The sequence below is a fragment of the Mirounga angustirostris genome, unplaced genomic scaffold (genome assembly GCF_029215605.1).
Source record: "Mirounga angustirostris isolate CCGP_5_RB_7025 unplaced genomic scaffold, mMirAng1.0.hap1 SCAF_9, whole genome shotgun sequence".
NCBI classification, from domain to species: domain Eukaryota; kingdom Metazoa; phylum Chordata; class Mammalia; order Carnivora; family Phocidae; genus Mirounga; species Mirounga angustirostris.
The window spans coordinates 33685312-33697817 of record NW_026991717.1 but is presented as its reverse complement, the minus strand read 5'-3'; the positions used below and the strand labels follow the sequence as shown (position 1 = coordinate 33697817).

The 12506-nt window shown below is 37.2% G+C and overlaps 1 protein-coding gene across 6 annotated transcripts in view; it reads left to right on the top strand.

Moving 5' to 3' along the window:
* The window catches only part of NEO1 (neogenin 1), a 252544-nt gene that overhangs the window by 64249 nt on the left and 175789 nt on the right, over positions 1–12506 (top strand). For all 6 annotated transcript variants that reach the window (XM_064570177.1, XM_054513446.2, XM_054513445.2 and 3 more), the window contains one exon: positions 5854–6171. In XM_064570177.1, coding sequence (XP_064426247.1) covers positions 5854–6171 — 318 coding nt within the window. The remainder of the gene's footprint in view (positions 1–5853; positions 6172–12506) is intronic.

Sequence of the window (12506 nt, the reverse complement as noted above, 5' to 3'; positions counted from 1 at the left end):
TGGTTAAAGGAGCGGTGATAGATCTGAGCACTGGGTGTTGTAAGTGATGAATCAGAATTCTACTCCTGAAACCAATATTGCAGTGTAAGTTAACTAAAATTTAAATAAAAATTAATAAAAAAAAGAAATGGTGGTAGATCTTCTTTTTAAAAAATCTTCTGTTCCCAAGAAAAGATTATTTACCGCCAATAACAAAAGTTATTTTGTTTTTAAAACAGAAAAAGATGACAAGAAGAAAGCATAAGCAGTTGTTCATATTTTAAGCAGTAAGCAGTGCAGAAATCCATGGAGTAAAAAGCCTTCCCCCTGTATGCTCTCCATCAGTAGCTGAATCCCATTAGTTCCCCGGGAGAAAACACTGTTAAACTGTTCAGTGTTTATTCTTTTAGCCCTTTCCCTACGTTATTATTTTTTTTAAGATTTTATTTATTTATTTAATTTTTTTAAATTTTAAAACTTTTATCATGACCCTCATTTTTATTTATTATTTTTTAAATTTATATATATTTTATTATGCAGTTAGCCAACATATAGTACATCATTAGTTTTTGATGTAGTGTTCAACTATTATTTATTTTAAAGAGTATGTGTATGAGTGGGGGGGGCAGCAGGAGAGGGAGAGAATCTCAAGCATACTACCTGCTGAGTATAGAGCCCGATGTGGGGCTTGATCCCACCACCCCGAGATCACAACCTAAGCTAAAATCAAGAGTCATAGTTAACCTACTGAGCCATCCAGGCACCTCTTCCATACATTATTTACATTTAAATGTATGCATACACACATATATGTACATGTATGTATATTTTTATGTAGGTGGGGTCATACTATATGTATTTTAAACTTGAGTATTTTTTATTTAACAGTATATATATTTTAAGTTTTTGAATGTTGGCATGTGAATATGCCCCAGACTTTTCATATTGTCCTTTTCCTGTGCAGACTGTATACGAAAATAGCTTTATTTCTGCTTGAACAACATTGTGTTTCATGTAAAATATTCATGCAATAGCAAAGGTGAAAGGAGAAATTAAAAGTCAACTGAAATCTCACCACCCTGAGATAATCCACATTTTAATGACTAGTTTTTAAAAAATGTACCCCTTCACCCACACCTACCACAACACGTATAATACTTATAAAGGGATTATACACATTAGTTGATTTTTATTATGAAATTATTTTCTGTGTGCTTGAAGCTTTTTATCTACTCATCTCCTCCCAGTAAATCAGTGGTAACAACCTGGTACACTTTGCTACTTTCTCGGTGCTCATATAGTCGTATGTACAGACATTTTATTATTTATACTTGTCTGCATTGTTCATTTTTCTCAGAATTCATTCCAGATCAGCTGAAATGTGGCTCACTTATTTTTTGCTGGCTAAATATTCTAAGGCAGGAGTCAATGGATCAAATGCATCCTGCTGCTTGTTTTTATAAACTTTTATTGGAACACAGCCTTATCCATTTTTTTTATTGAGTGATGTGACTTTTAAAATTCTTGTTACATGTGATAAATTTCCTCCCAGTCTTGTCATATTTTGCTTTGTCATGATATTTTTGCCTTAAAGTTTTAAAAATTTAAATACAATGAAGTGAAACATATCTATCTTTTCTAACTTTGAAGTTCCCTATTTTGATTTAAAAGGTTGCCTGACACCAGGGTTATCCTTGTATTTTCCTAAAATCTTTTTTAAAAGATTGATTTATTTATGTATTTGAGAGAGAAAGAGTGAGAGAGAGAGAGCACAAGCAGAGGGTGGGGGGACAGAGGGAGAGGGAGAAAGAGACTCCCCGCTGAGCAGGGAGCCTGACTCTGGGCTCCATCCCAGGACTCTGGATCATGACCTGAGCTGAACGCAGATGCTTAACCAACTGAGCCACCCTGGCGCCCCCTAAATTTTTTTTTACATAGTTTTCTCATAGGTCTGGAATGTATTTTTCTATATGTATATAAGTGGCATTATAGTGTAGTGTGGTTAAGATCACAGACTCTGGTTCTGTTATTTACTACCTGTGTGACCTTGGACAAGGTATTTAACATTTCTATGCTTTAGTTTTCTCCTCTAAAATGAGAATAATAGTTGTACCTATAATAAGATAGTAGTGGAGATTAAATGAGTAGTTAGTATGTAGAGAAGGTTTAGAGCAGTCTCTGATACATAGAAACATGTTAAGTGTTTACTGTTATTACATGTTGTAAGTAGGCTTCTTGTTTTTTTCCTCATGTGGGTAACCAGTTGTCCTAGAGGATGGCAGTATCCAATTTGATTTCAAGGTTTGAGAACTCATGCAGTGTCCAATATGTGCACACATCCCATAATAACTAGTTGTGGTTGTTTAAAAGTTAAAATATTTTTCAATTTGCCTGTAATATTTTTTCAATAGGATACTAACTTGTTAGGACATAAATACTGATTCATTTGTTTGAACCTAACTATTACATAAACAAAGCTGTTAGGTATTTCTTTTAGCCTAGAGAATTGGTGAAAAAAATTTAAAAAATAAGGGCACCAGGAGTCAAGAAACTTTGGGAACTTCTGTGCCCTTACAAACAAGTTATTACAAATATTTAAAGATTAAGAACATTTGAAGTGCTATGTAGGTACTGTATGCCATGCCGGCTTGTAACAAGACGAAACTAATCTTGTCTGGGCACCAGGCACAGACAGCATTTCTGAGAAAGTAGTATTTAAGCTGAGCTTGAAGGAAGACTTGGAGTCAGTTGGAGAGGGGTGGTGGTGGGAGTAGCTTGTGTGAAGAGGGCAGGAGCTAAGGGGGTGACAGAGATGCAGCAAGCCTTAGAGGGTGAGGAGAGAGGGAGTTTACTTAGTTTGTAAAAGACAGTGACAAGCCTTTGAGGGATTTTAAGCGAAGGAACAGTACCTTAGGTCACTGTGTGTTTACTGAGGGAATAAAATACAAAGATGATATACATAAATATTTAAGTAATGCTGTATTCTAAGTAATGTAGAGTACATATTTGTGGTAAAATTTTGAAGGGCCTTGGTTTTCAAAGGCATTTGTCAACTTCACTATAATTAAAAAAAATTTTTGAAGGCATATACTCTTGTTCAACTTGGTTGATAAGGACTTTTAAAATGAAAGAAAATCAGGGGCACCTGGGCGGCTTGGTTGGTTAAGCGTCTGCCTTCGGCTGGGGTCATGATCCCAGGGTCCTGGGATTGGGCCCCACTTGGGGCTCCCTGATCAGCAGGGAGTCAGCTTCTCCCTCTCCCTCTGCTCTTCCCCTTGCTCGTTCTCTCTCTCTCTCAAATAAATAAATAAAATCTTAAAAAAAAAAGAAAATGAAAGAAAATCAAAAGCAAGATAGAATGTTAAGCTCTGAAAAATTTACGTTTGTGTAATTATTATTTTTTAAATGGCAAAACTTTGTCCAAATTTTAAAATGAAATTTATTAATAATTATTTTAAACTGTTAACTTTGCATATTTTGACTGCCAGTCTAACACATTTCTCTCTTAAGTTCCTGAATTGTTTAATTTGGATGGTATAATAAAGATTTAATGTTACGCAGGAACGGTATAAAAGTAATTTCTCTTTGTTTAGCAATCTTTTTGTATTGCCCTGGAGTTGATATTTTTATTTTACTATAGTATCAATGTAACATTTTTTACAGTAGTAAAAAGCAAATCCCTGCAGGTTACTTTTGAAAAATTCCTAAGCTCATTCTCAAGAGTTTTAAGACTTGAAGAATCAATTTCATAATCATTAAATAGGGATGGAACCCACCTCATGGTGTTTGGGAAAGGAAGATTAGTCTGTTTGGAATTTGATTCACATTGTAAGTGTTTGAAAAATTTAAAACAAGTGAATATTATTCCCTTCCCTCTGCCAGTATATTTTATATTTATTTAGAACCACTCTTTCATTACGTAGTAAAGAACTAGCGTCATTCTTAAAATCATAGTGTAAATAAATTATAGATAAAGGGGTGTGTAGATATATTTTAAAAACTGTCTTGTTTTCATCTGTTGGCCTAAGCCTCCCTAATTGTTCACATGAAGAAATCTGATTAGAATTGATTATAGTCTGATTACAAGGGATTCGGTCAGTACTCTTCTTAAAGAAAAGAGGTAAAGCTTTAAGTTGGAAAGTTTTCTCTGGCTGAGAATATAAGATTTATAGCAATTTTTTTTATTATGTTCAGTTAGCCAACATATAGTACATCATTAGTTTTTGATGTAGTATTCAATGATTCATTGGTTGTGTATAACACCCAGTGCTCATCACATCACGTGCCCTCCTTAATACCCATCACCCGGTTACCCCATCCCCCTTCCCTTCCATAACCCTCAGTTTGTTTCCTGGAGTCCAGAGTCTCTCATGGTTTGTCTCCCTCTCTGATTTCTTCCCATGCAGTTTTCCCTCCCTTTCCCTGTGGTCCTCCATGCTATTCCTTATGTTCCACATATGAGTGAAACCATATGATAATTGTCTTTCTCTGCTTGACTTATTTCATTTAGCATAATCCCCTCCAGTTCCATCCATGTAGATGCAAATGGTGGGTATTCATCCTTTCTGATGACTGAGTAATATTCCATTGTATATATGTACCACATGTTTACCCATTCATCTGTTGAAGGGCATCTTGGCTCCTTCCACAGTTTGGCTATTGTGGACATTGCTGCTATGAACATTGGGGTACAGGTGCCCCTTCTTTTCACTATATCTGTACCTTAGGGGTAAATACCTAGTAGTGCAATTGCTGGGTCATTGGGTAGCTCTATTTTTAGCCATCAGGGAAATACAAATCAAAACCACAATGAGATACCACCTTATACCAGTTAGAATGGCAAAAATTAACAAGACAGGAAACAACAAATGTTGGTGAGGATGTGGAGAAAGGGGAACCCAACTGTTGGTGGGAATGCAGGCTGGTGCAGCCACTCTGGAAAACAGTATGGAGTTTCCTATAGTAAATTAAAAAAAAAAAAAAATTGTGTTCTTCTCATGTTCAGGGAACTGGCCAGGAACTTCTCATGTTCAAAGAATTTTTCTAAGGACTTAGAAAAATTAAACTGATCCCTCCTGTGCTGTTTACATCAAAATGAATTCTTGGGGCGCCTGGGCGGCTCAGTTGATTAAGCATCTGACTCTTGATCTCAGCTCAGGTCTTGATCTCAGGGTCGTGAGTTCCCTACTTAAAAAAAAAAAAAGAATTATAGATGAAGATTAAATGTAGAAAATGAAATCACAGAAGTACTAGCACAAAACAAGGCTGAAATTTTTTATAATCTTGGAATAAAAATCTTTTTAAGTATAACAGATTTAATTTTATATAGTTAAAATTTGTTTTCTTATGACAAAAATAAAGTCAAAGGGGAAAAAAGAATATTTGCAAAACATGATAGCTATGCCCCAAAATTGCTAAGTCAATAGGATGAGTAATCCACTAGAAAAATGGACAAAGTGTATGTATGGTGAATTTATGAAACAAATATAGCCAGTAAATGTAACTTAATAACAAAGAATCATTTGTTTTCTGCTTCCTTTGTGTTTCATAGAAAATTTCACTTTGAATAAAATAATTTTAAATATTTATAAATCCCATTGTAGGGTTTGACATAAAACTTTTATTAGATATTCATGTAATCTAACAACGTTGGATTATGTCATCTGGCAGGGTCTTTTTTTTCATCTTCTTCTAAATGGGTCATATTTTTATTTCCTAGTAAAATTTTATTTATTAGATACTAATAGTGAAATGACTTATGTATCATATCCAAACAGCATAATTATTTAACAATAACTTTTATACAAATTACATTTCTTACAGAAATAGAAGAAGAAAGCTTGCTTAACTTTGTTCTTTTTGTTATTTTTGTAGGATCCAGCATTCGAACATTCACTCCATTTTATTTTCTGGTGGAGCCAGTGGATACGCTCTCAGTTAGAGGCTCTTCTGTTATATTGAACTGTTCAGCATATTCTGAACCTTCTCCAAAAATTGAATGGAAAAAAGATGGAACTTTTTTAAACTTAGTATCAGATGACCGACGCCAGCTTCTCTCAGATGGGTCTTTATTTATCAGCAGTGTGGTGCATTCCAAACACAATAAACCTGACGAAGGTTATTATCAGTGTGTGGCCACTGTTGAGAGTCTTGGAACTATTGTCAGCAGAACAGCCAAGCTCACAGTAGCAGGTAAGTTTTTCAAAAGTAATTTATTTGTATTTTCAAATTTTTATAAAGGGCATATCTTGATAAAAAGCAGTATTATCCTAGAGTTTTCATTTAACTGGTAACAAGAAATATACTCACTTAACAAGTATCAATTGAGCATCTGCTAGGTGCATGGCATTCTGCTAAGACTTGCTTCGTGCCATGGGGAATAAACTGTAGCACTTCTCCACTTTCTGTCATTTAGATTGCTAATAGCTGCGATCAGAAATATTAAGTCCGTTCTTTTCTTTTTAATTTGGAAATGACAGAGGAAGTTGTATAGGAAAATTGATTCCCTTTGATTGCTAACTTTTATCCTCCCCAGCATAACCACTTAGTATGGCTTTGTAAAACTTGCAGTATAGCCAGAATCTTGGTTCCTTTATGCCCAAGCCAAGGAAATGACATTTAATTGGATTAATTATTTAAAAACCTGTAGGGGCGCCTGGGTGGCTCAGTTGGTTAAGCGAGCCTTCGGCTCAGGTCATGATCCTGGAGTCCCTGGATCGAGTCCCGCATTGGGCTCCCTGCTCGGCGGGGAGCCTGCTTCTCCCTCTGACCCTCCCCCCTCTCATGTGCTCTCTCTCTCTCATTCTCTCTGTCTCAAATAAATAAATAAAATCTTTAAAAAATAAAAAATAAAAACCTGTAGGATGTGGGTATTAAGGTGAAGAGCAGAAAGTTGTAAAGAGACAAACATTCACTCCCTTTTAGAGCATTCTTATATGAAGAATAATGGAAGCGTAAGCTGAATAAGTCATGAGTGTCTTGTAGTAGATGCTGGTATTCCTCGGGTCAGTGTTTCTTCACTTGAGTACTAGATGAAGTGTAGTTAGTTTTTGTTAAGGGTCACATTGTACAGAAATTGTCTTATGTTTATACTCATCTTGGTAAAATGCTAACATGTGAAAAAAAGAAAATGAGTAACAGAATAGTTTCCCATCTCATTGCCACTGTGGGGTGATAGTACCCCATTTCCCGCTCACTCCAGGCTATATTTGCTCATTCATTCAGAGTATCATGGCTCTTTTTCTTTTTGGAACCAGATACTTATAGCTGAATTTGAGTGTGATATAAAGCTACTGTAATTATTCCATAATCACAGACTGAGAATGGAAAAAGAAAAAGGGAAAAAAGTCACTTCTTTTGATAATTAGCCTTTCCTTTCTTTTTTTTTCCCCCTTCTTTTCCTTCTTTCCTTCCTTTTTCCTTTCCCTTCTTCCTTCCCTTCCTTTCTTCCTCTGATCTGCTTGCCAGGCTTTCTCCAACATGCAGATAAATAAGTTAGCATTATGACTGCCCCTACAGTGTCACTTAGGTGAGCTCTTCTTTGTCATTTATGTTCTTAAGCTGGGCTTTAATCATGACTCCTTCCTCTCTGCTGTCTGCCACAGCCTTTCACCAAATCCAGTGAATTCTGCTTCCTAGTTTCTTTATACATGATCCTGAGGCTACTCCTCATCATCCCTCACCTCACACTGCCTGTAACTGTCCACTGCCTCGTTCTTTCCCTCTTCCAGTCTAGTGGTCAGGCTCTCTCCTCACCCTTCAGTAGCTCTTCAGTGACAACATCAAGTAGATGTCTAACTCTTGAACAGGCCTCTGAGTCTTTTCATGAGCTGGCCTCCACTTCTCCAGCTTCCTCCCTCCCTCCCTCCCTTTTTAAAGATTTATTTATTTATTTTAGGGGGAGTGGGGAAGGGCAGAGGGAGAGGGAGAGAATCTCAAGCAGACTCCCTGCTGAGCACGGAGCCTGATGAGGGGCTGGATCCCAGGACCCTGAGATCATGATCTGAGCTGAAATCAGGAGTCGGACACTTAACCGACTGAGCCACCCAGTTCCCCCTCTCCAGCTTCATTTCTTAACACTCTGCCCTGCCTCTCTCCCTGCCCTCTACCATCAGAAGCAGCAGGACCACCTTCGACACATTTTAAGCTCTACCAGTACTGAATATTTTCAAATCCCTTTTATTCTCTGTCTCTGGCCTTTGCTCATGGCTTCCCCACTGCCTATTAAGCCTGTCCTCTACTTTTTCCTCTCTTTCTACTCTGCTGGATTTGTCCATCCTTCTTTTTAATTTTCATATCCTTCAGGAAGCATTTTTTGGTCTAATGTCTTAGTAAATAGCCAATTTCAATACAATATAATCAATTCTTTGGCTGCAGACAAGATTCTGTAGGAGAGTTATTTAACTCACTCATGGCCTGAGTATCAGGAGGAAATAAGATCTGAGCTAAGAGATGAATAAAAGTTCTTTTAATAGTTGCATAATATCCATTGTATAGATATACTGTGATTTATCCCAAGATTCCCTTTTTGATGAACAGTTACATGAATAAAAATTGTCTAATGTTAAAGGCAGTAGTATAATGAACAGTCTTTTATAAATCTCTATAGAAAAGATTATTGGAATTAGTAATTGTATTAGTTGCTGGATCATAGAATATACTTTGTGTGTGTGTGTAATTTTAAAAAGAGCACTGAACTATTTGGCTGTTCCTCAAAATTTTAACCATAAAGTTAACCTTATGACTGAGCAATTCCATTTCTAGGTAACAACCCCAGAGAAATGAAAAGTTAGATCTGTACAAAAATTTGTACATGAGTGGTTATAGCAGCATTATCCGTAATAACCAAAAAGTGGAAACAATGTATCAAGTGATGATTGGCTAACCAAAATGTGGTATATTCACACATGGAATGTTACTCAGCAATAAAGAGGAATGAAATTCTTCTATGTACTGCAAATGGATAAACATGAAAAACATGATAAGTGAAAGAAGCCGCATATCATATGACTTCATATATATGAAATGTCCGGAAGAAGCAAATATAGGGCGCCAAGAAGTAGATTGGTGGTTTTCTAGGGCTGAGGATGGGGGAGGGAGATAAGGGCACAGGGGCTGGGTGGGTGAACACAGGGAATGGGGAGTGACTGCAACTGAGTACACAGTTTCTTTGAAGGATGATGAAAATGTTCTCCAACTAGGTTCTAGTGAGGTTGCACAACTTTATGTGTATCCTAAAAACTGTTGAATTGTGGACTTTAAGTGATAAACTTTATGGTATATAAGTTGTATCTCAATAAAACTAATTTTTTTTTTCAAAAAGATTCTGCCAAATTGCAGTTCTAAAAGAACATTGGGGGTGCCTGGGTGGCTCAGTTGGTTAAGCAACTGCCTTCAGCTCAGGTCGTGATCCTGGAGTCCCAGGATCGAGTCCCGCATCAGGCTCCCCGCTCAGTGGGGGGTCTGCTTCTCCCTCTGACCCTCTCCCCCCTCATACTCTCTCTCTCTCTCTCAAATAAATAAATAAAATCTTTAAAAGAACATTGGTTAGTGTTCTTTGGTTACGAGTGATAGAAACTGATTCTGGCCAAGTCAAGTAAGAAGGGGAATTTCTGAAAGAACACAAAGTAGGTAGCTCATAGAATTAGGTAGGAGAAGTCGTCTTCTCTGCACTCATTTCTCCACAGCGGAAATTTTGGTTTTACTGCCTGGCTGTAGCCTGGCTAGGAGTGTTTTGTGCCTCAAGGTGGAGGCATTGGGTGGTCTGAATACAGACATTGTTAATCTCTGTTTGTCCAGCCCCCATCTCGCTCCTACTCTCTCTCCTTTCTCCTGCAATTCTCTGAAAGCAGCAGGACAAACGGGCCTCCTACTTGTGAGCGCAGGAGGCTGCAGCACTTCCTGCCATGGTATGTCAGCACCAGTTCCTCCGTCTGCTTTCCCTGTTGAGAAACTTGTAGAAATCTCTTGTCTGCCAGTTCCACATATGTTGTTACTCATTTTCATGAGACCTCAGGAGGGGAGAATATTTGGCTTTTTAAAAATAGAATTAGCTCTTGGTTTTATTTCAGCTTCCTTTTTTCCTACTTTCTTAGTTTCTCTGTTTATCTTTGTTAATTCCATTCTTCTAATTTTTTGGTTTCTGTAAAGTAGATGTATGGCTAATTTTATCTTTCTTTCCTTCAAAAATCCCCTTGATACAAAAAATAAGAAAAAATTTGTAAGAAGGCTAGACAACTTGTGTGTTATTTCCATATGGAATAATTCACCATCATAAAACTGCAAAACCTGGAACTATTTCTCATAATTTACTATGTTTGTTACTCTTTAAAGAGACAGTTTGCTGTGTTCTCAGCGTCTCAGAGTCACTTTTTTAGATGTTACTGTTAATGATAATAGCAGCTACTATTTGAGTATTTTTTTTTTCCCAGATGTATTTATTTGGGGGGGGGGCATGATCAGGAGGGGCAGAGAGGGAGAGAGAATCTCAAGCCGACTCTGCACTGAGTGCAGACCCTGACGTGGGGCTTGATCCCAAGACCCTGAGATCATGACCTGAGCCAAAACCAAGAGTGAGATGCTTAGCCAACTGTGCCACCTAGGCACCCCTACTATTTGAGTTTTTATGTGCCAAGGCAATATGCTATATATGAAGTATTTATGTTAAGTATTAACCTTTTTAACACCCTATGAGGTCTCTTATTGTTCTCATTTTCCTGATGGAGAAACTGAGACTTCAAGGTTAAGTAACTTGCTAATGTCACACAGCCATGAAGTGGTGGGGTTGGGATTCACATGCAGATTATGTGACTCCAGAACTTAGGCTCTTAACCACTACATTCTGTGGCATCTACAGAGTATTTATGACTACATTTTTGTCAATATTTTATTTTGAAATAATTTCAAACTCATACAATTATTGCAAGAATGAAACCAAGAAATCCCATATACTCTTCACTCAGATTACCCAATTGTTAACATTTTACTATGTCTGCCTTATAACCCCCCACAATATGCACATACCCAAATCAGTGTTTTTTCCTAAATCATTATGGGTAAGTTGGAGGCATTACCCCCACCTAAATACTTCTGTGTATATTTCCTAAAAACAAAGATACTCTCCTAAATAACCATCCATCAATTTTAGGAAGTCAATCTTAATACGATACTACCGTAGATACCATTCTGATTTTACTGGTTGCTTCGATAAAGCTCTTTTTTTTTTTTTAAAGATTTTATTTATTTATTTGACAGAGAGAGACACAGTGAGAGCAGGAACACAAGCAGGGGGAGTGGGAGAAGGAGAAGCAGGCTTCCCGCTGAGCAGGGAGCCTGATGCGGGGCTTGATCCCAGGACCCTGGGATCATGACCCGAGCCGAAGGCAGACGCTTAACGACTGAGCCACCCAGGCGCCCCTCGATAAAGTTCTTAATAGCAAAAAACAAAAGCAGGAACTTTGCCCCTCTGCCACTCCTTTCTGGTCTGGGATTACATGTTGTATTTAGTAGTTTAGGCTCTTTTGGTCTCAAACCATTCTTTAGTTTATCCTAGTCTCATTTTGTGTTTTCTGATTTTCCCCTATGAATAGATTCAGGTTTTGCATTTTGGGAAGAAATATCACAGAAGTAAATGAAGCCGCGTTCTTCTTAGTGCATTCTATCAGGAAGTGTATGATGTTTTGTTTCACTACTGGTTATGTTAAAACCTTTATTACTTTGTTAATATGGTCTATGCTATGTTTCTCCACTGTGAAGTTAATATTTTATACTTTTATTAATTAGCAGTATTTTGGGAAGAGCTAATTTGAGGCTCTGTATATATCCTATTCCTCATCCACCTTTCACCAGTGAGTTTAGCATCCATTCATTCTTTTCTGCCTCAATTATCATTATCCCAGATTGAGCCAGAGGAAACTCCCTTCAGTCTGACTTCTGTGTCCTTTTGATAGGTCCATATTGTTCTTTGGATGCTTCCTTACTTCCTGTCACAGGATGTTCCAGGTTTATCTTGTATTTTCCTTACTCTCGTCGTAGAATCAACCTCTTTAAGGAGCATTGGTTCCTTGTAGTGGAAAATGGTATTTAGAAATCAAGATTATGTCACCATATATACTCATTGCTACTCAAGTGGCATTGATTTTGGACTCTCTCTGGACAGAGCTAGGAGATTTATGCATATACATATATGTACAGATATATATGTATGTAATGACTGTATGAAATGTATATTTTTTTACACATACATTTATATGTATGTATATGTTTAACTATATAATTACATAAAACTGTAAGTTTATACTGATGCCTTAATTCTACCAATACCATGGGATTTATTCTACCCTTCTGCTTTTCCATATTTGTACCTTGCTTCTCCAACTGTGAGGAATGTGACTTCAATTATCCCTAGTACATTTACTTATTTGGCTTGTATCCCTGTTGTAGCCAGTTTCCTGACCCATGGACTTTCTTCTTGACCCTGGTTCCAGCGTACATATGGCCACATGGGCTGACTTGCTCCTGGTTCCCAA